At 43.2% G+C, this 6,442-nt stretch overlaps 1 protein-coding gene across 1 annotated transcript; it reads right to left on the bottom strand.

Moving 5' to 3' along the window:
- Positions 1–2,578: 2,578 nt before the first annotated feature.
- Positions 2,579–5,367, bottom strand: LOC123111561 (indole-3-glycerol phosphate synthase, chloroplastic). Its single transcript, XM_044532372.1, has 10 exons — positions 5,117–5,367; positions 4,797–5,021; positions 4,500–4,676; positions 4,350–4,424; positions 4,196–4,240; positions 3,909–4,073; positions 3,602–3,680; positions 3,441–3,520; positions 3,013–3,081; positions 2,579–2,846 (listed from the first exon to the last, which is right to left on the bottom strand). The coding sequence occupies exons 1-10, from the start codon at positions 5,249–5,251 to the stop codon at positions 2,763–2,765; spliced, it is 1,134 nt and encodes a 377-aa protein (XP_044388307.1). The 5' UTR covers positions 5,252–5,367; the 3' UTR covers positions 2,579–2,762.
- Positions 5,368–6,442: the final 1,075 nt, after the last annotated feature.

Below are 6,442 nucleotides of genomic sequence, written 5' to 3'. Positions count from 1 at the left end.
GTTCTCACCACCGTTGAAGTCAGACCCACGTTCCTTGAGCACGGACTTCTTATTCTCACCACCGTTGAAGTCAGAACCATGTTCCTTGAGCAGGTCGCGGAGCACTGAGACAGTATTGGACCAGAGTCTCCTCAAAGAAACGCGTGATGCTGCCGAAATTGAACAGGCCAGGACTGAGGACTGAGGAGTGAGGACCATACCTACTGGCTACTGCTCGCAAAAACACGCGCTGACTTCAGAAAGTGACTGAGATAGGCAAGAATGCAAAGTGACAAGACGAGAAGAAGGCCCCGGCCCTATCATCAAAAGGAACGGAAAAGAATGAAGCCCCGAGTGGCGGAACAAATGGAATGAACCGTGGTCTTCTGCAATTTAGTGACTAGACCTCTCTGGAGAATGATGATGGTCTACTCTACTTGACCGCTCTGATTCAGCCACCGTAGGAAAGGACCGAGAAAAATGGCACTAGCATCGTTGGTGTGGAGAGAGGTCCTCTTTGTAGCACGACAGAGGTAAAACATGCGCTGAAAAGCAGACAGATCGCAGATCCGCTCGAGTGAAAAACATCGGAGACAGGGATCGTGAACCATGGTTCGTGTTGGCGGTATCTTTCTCCACTTTCTTTCTACTGTCGCCGAACCATGCATGCTGGCATACAAGGATTGTGAACCATGGTTTGCTTGCTCTGAACTGATGTCTGTATTCAGATTGTGTCCATGGTCCAAAACCAAATCATGTACTATGTTGGCATGGGGGAATTGGACTGCCGTAGATCCTTGAAGGTTCTACTGAAAGAAATTATGAGAATATGTACTGAAATCATGCATCAAGATAGCTTGAAACGAAGGAGTAATAAGAAAACTTTGCTGCGGAAACGCCAGCACTCTGCACACCATATGCGACATCATCAGGAGTGAACAGGCCAGAATCGCCAACAACCTTTTTCAAAAAAAGACTTGCAAAACCCAATGCAAATAATCTTGCTTTAAGCATTTCATGTTGCCAAACCAAGGGAGTAGCAACTACTCCCAAGAATAAACTTCAGCATCATCTAGTAATATGTATCTATCTCGTACAACATAAATATATTGCTGGATCAATTAAGAGGCCGGAGTTTACAAGGCTATGATTAGTCAAAAGGACTAATGATGCCAGTGAGTTCTTTAATAAAATCAGTTGGGGGATAGGGAGAGTCCATTAGTCAAAATAGAAAGGACCGACGACAAGTCAAGTATAGGCTACCAGTATGCCCTTCTCCCTTATAATATCACCACGTTTCTTCGATAACATCCTTGTGTTTTGAAGTATCCACTTCAAATGTCTCTCCAAAGAACAATAACCTTCAACATCATCTAGAACGGACCAAAAGCAACTTTGGGCTTAGAAAGTACTCCCTCCGTCCCAAAATTCTTGTCTTAGATTTGCCTAGATACGGATGTATCTAATACTAAAATGTGACTTGATACATCCGTATTTAGACAAATCTAAGACAAGAATTTTGGGACGGAGAGAGTACAAAGGAGAAAAGTGGATGTAAAATAGTACTCCCTCCGATCCGAATTAACTGATGCAACATTGTACAGAGGCTGCTTCAATTAATTCGGATCGTAGGGGGTACCTAAACTGCGGTTATTGATGTCAATAAGCTCAACACCATCTATTTTCAGCATGCAACCTATTTCCCTCTCCTCATGAAGCTGAAATACCAGTCATATTTAGTACACTGCTAAATAGCCGCAGTTTAGTTTCACCAAGAGGATACAATCGAATGAACTAGACTGATAGGGTGATTTTTTTTCAGGACAATACATTGTTAGCGTGGAGTTAATAGCATGAATTTTCCAACATAGTGTATATTTGTAAAAGGGATCATGAGCAATCCATTCTTCATAACACAGAGTAACACCAACAGTCAAAATCAAATTAACTCCATGCAATTGGATAGTTCTGCCAAGAAATTGGTCGTATAAAAACTACTCCCTCCGTTCCTAAATATTTGTCTTTCTAGACATCTCAAATAGATTATAACATACGGATGTATGTAGACATATTTTAAAGTGTAGATTCGCTCATTTTGCTTCGTATGTAGTCACTTGTTGAAATCTCTAGAAAGACAAATATTTAGGAACGGAGGGAGTAGTTTGCTTGGAACATGCTGTATCTCAGTAACAGCAGTCATTCCAAGCTTTTTTGCAGACGTGAAGCATGTACTTCACTTCATGTCAAGAGCTAGTAGAACATACATTGAGTAGCCCAGAGAGGGAGGATGAAACAACTATTCATTCCATATTTCAAGATCTTGTTTTGAGTTGAACTCTTGTACATGCTAGATCATATTACAATCTATGTATAGAAAACTTTTCTGAATGCTTGCATTTTTTTGGTAAGGGAGTACCGGATTGGTAGCACGGCAGCACCAAGTTCCAGAATTTTTCTGTCCCTATGTGGTTGATTCTTTTTTCTTTCGGGGTACATGGTTGATATTCTGGATGCTGACTTTGTTATTGAGGAACTATCTAGTGCTCCCACCTCTGGTCCAATATTTCTGTTCAGTTTTAAGATGGGTCACACATCTATATAAAGAAGAGAACGGATTACATTATTTTGGAGCGCATATTACTCTTATTCATATACATCTGGTGCACTCCATTCGGAAGCGCATATGCAAACCTATTTATGCTTGCTACATAAAAAGTAGCCACAAACACAAATCTGGTCCAAAGAAGGGAAAAAGCCAACACACACAATTGTAGAGCATTAAGTCAACTCAAGAGCTCCTTCCCGAAAAGCCCAGCAATGGCTCGCCCAGGATCTTCTTCCTTGATCAGGGACTCTCCTACCAAAACCTGCAAGCAAGAACACACACCGCCCTCAGTAAAATACATATCACTTGGGGCCCATCTAAGATTATTTGTACTGGCTCTCAATCTTTCTGAAATTTGGATCCATCAACAGAGATTACTATGTGCGGTGAAGCATAACTCGAAATGAAGGATAAATACAAAAACTTACAGCAGAAACTCCAGCACTATGCACATATGCAACATCATCGGGAGTGAACAGGCCAGATTCACCAACAACCTGAAAACCAAAGACTCGTAAAAATTCAGTACGAACCATCTTTTAGCGTTTTATATGTTGCTAGACTGAGCAGCAACTATAAATTCTGTAGGCTGTCAATAGTGCCCACTATGTGCATCAAAGAATCAATGCGCTGCATTAAGGATTAGATGAAAACTTGATTGTACCTATTTTATTTTATATATTTATTTCGTACACCACATAAATATATTTGTAAGGCTATGGTTAGTCGAAAGGACGAACGATGCTAAATCGTTGTAGCGTGATGGTCGTTTCTTTAATGAAGTTCAGTTGAAGTACAAGGGGGGTCCCTTCATTTGTTCAAATAAAGGAGCAACGGTCAATTAAATAGAGCCTACCAATATTCCCTTCTCCTTTATGATATCACCGCGCTTCTCCATCAACATCCTTGTGTTTGAAGTATCAACTACGAATGTCTCTGCAAAGGACAATAAACTTCAGCATCATCTATGCACCAACGAAAAAACATTTCACCTCAGAAACTGAAGAAAACTGGTACCTAGACTACGGTTATTGATTCCAATAAGCTCAACACCATCTATTCTGAGCACGCGGTCCAGTTCTTTCTCATCGTGAACCTGAAATACCAATCACTTTTAGCACAGATTTTACCATACATTTTTTGCGGGGGTGGAAGGGGCCTATTTATATTTATCACGGAGTGAATAACGTCAACCACTCAGTCACAATGTTAATTGCAAAATGGAATGGAACAAGGATCCATTTTTTTCATATAAAAGTTGAGCTGTTCAAAGATATACTCCGTATATGGGAATACCACTTGACCTAAAACATCCAAAACATACCTCAATAAGAGCAGTCATTCCAAGATTTTTGCAAATGCGAAGCATGTACTTCATGTCAAGATCCGGTAGCACAGCAGCAATCAAGAGAATCGCATCGGCGCCCTTTGATCGTGCGTAGTAGATTTGCCAGATATCGATGACGAACTCCTTACACAGAAGAGGGCACTGCATTTGCACGACCATAATCAAGAGATCTGTAACATATATAGTGAAAACAAGGATAGAAGAAAAATATATTATTCAGACACGATAGATGCATGTCTCCATCATAGACTCATAGTAGGTACCTGCACACCCGAATTGCGGACCGTTTCAAGGTTCTCAAAGCTCCCCTACAGAATCGACGGAGTTGCAAATATCAGAATTGAATGAAACCAATTTAATCAATGTGTAACAGGTATAAAAGTAGTTCATCTAAAAATAGGTATAAAAGTAACGAACCTGAAAGTGCTTCTCATCCGTTAGGATGCTAAGGCAAGCCGCGCCGTTTTTCTCGTATGCCTGCGCGATCTCAACCTGTCGCGAATTTCCAACGTCAGTCGTACTCATGACGAAGACAAAGTAATAGATTCAGAGTAAAGAAAAACCCACCGGATTGAAGTTCTCCCTTAGCACGCCCCTGCTGGGCGACGCCTTCTTAACCTCGGCGATCAGGGCAGGCACGCCGTTGCGACGGTGGGCCGCCGTGAGAGCGCCGATGAAATCCCTGGCCGGCGGCGCGTGCTCGCTGGACTCCACGACACTCTTCAGAGCCTTCTTGGCCTTCCTCTGCACGCATGCATGCACGTCTCAGAGGAATCAGCAACGCCATGAACAACGAACATCAATTGCAGTCTTGAGATGCAGCGTGCATGTGAGTATATCAAGTGTGTCTGCATGTACGGATACCTGCGACACCTCCACCTCCTTGTCCCACACGATCTGCTCGAGGATGTTGCGGGGCACGGCCTTGTCGTCGCCGGAACCCTCCGAGGGGTACCGGGGGCGGCACCGGCGGCGGATGCGGATGCCCTGCGCGGCGGCGATGGAGTTGATCGTCTTGCCGCTCTCCCACTGGATCACCTCTTCTGAGTTAAACATCTCATCGTGCTCCAGCGCGTACAGGATGGCCTCCTGCGACACAGACGAAGGCAAAAAACAAATTTCTAAGAGGAAGAGCATGCACACGATCCCATTTGAAATCAGGAAACAGAGCTCGATCGACGCACCTTGGCCGCGGCGCATCGGACGGCGCGGCCGCCCCCACGGATGCTGCGGAGGACAGACGGCGAGTGGGCGGACGGAGAGGATAGGGATGAGAAGGCTGCGACATGGAAGGGCGCGGCCGCCAGCAGAGACTCCATTCGGACGAGATGCCCTGCTGGGAAGATTGCGAGAGGCTAATAGGCTGACCGAAGGAATGGATCCTGTCCCCCCGTGATCTGGTGAGCTGAGGTAGACATCATCCATTGGAGTGGCTATATATAGGCTAGGCGGGCGGGAGCGCAGCGGCAGGGGCAGCCCGGCGCTCTGGCCGTTGTTTGAATGAATGGCAAGACGTAATTGACCCAGTATGGCAGTATCACTATCAGCATATGCGGCCGGATTATTACAGCACGCCATCTAAAAAAGAGAGGACTAAAGCACGCAGGGGGAAATCTGGAAATCTGGAAAGGCATTCAATATTTTAGCACGTCGAATGATTGAACGTGCCCTGTACAAAACAAAAGAACAAACTCGCATGTTTGAATAACATACCATTCGCCAATCGTGCATGTTTAGATAACATACTATATATGCTACTGTACATGCACATTTCTGGAAAGAAAATACCACTCCCTCCCTTCACAAAATACTTTATCCATCAAGAATTAGTTGTCGCTCGGAAAGGATGTATCTAACACTATTTAGTAGTCACTCAAACCGGATATATCTAACACTATTTTTAGTGCTAGATACATCCCTTTAGGCGACGCTCGAAAGGATGCATCTAGCACTATTTGGTAATCGCTCAAACGGATATATCTAGCGCTATTTTTAGAGCTAGATTTATCCGTTTGAGCGATAATTAATCCCGGACGAAGGGAGTATAATATATTTTGGATATTTCAATATGGATAAGGTATGGACTGAAATGAGGCAACAAACACACTAAATATGTCTACATGCATCTAATTCACAAAAGTTCTATTTATGGACGGAGGGAGTATATCCACCACGCATGTATCCTTGGATTTCTATTTTTACACCAGGCCACTTTTGCACCAATTATTGCAAATAGATATACTATATCAAATATAAATATCCGTAGATTCTTAAAGATCTTTCACAACTTTTCAGAGTGGGCAAAAAGGGGAGAAATAGATACCTGATAGAACCTGTTTTTACGTTTACAATCATTTTCCTCCAAAGGTTGTGACCTAGCCGCCACAGCAGGAACAAACCCCCTGGTACGAGTCACTGTTGAAAAAATGAGCAATTTATCAAATGGTTTTATTAACAGAAATACTAGATAAAGCATGACTAAAATAGCAAATATAAAGCAAGTCATGCAA

The sequence above is a fragment of the Triticum aestivum genome, chromosome 5B (assembly GCF_018294505.1).
Source record: "Triticum aestivum cultivar Chinese Spring chromosome 5B, IWGSC CS RefSeq v2.1, whole genome shotgun sequence".
Lineage (NCBI taxonomy): Eukaryota > Viridiplantae > Streptophyta > Magnoliopsida > Poales > Poaceae > Triticum > Triticum aestivum.
Note: the sequence above shows the minus strand (reverse complement) of the source record. Positions and strands in the feature narration are given on the sequence as shown.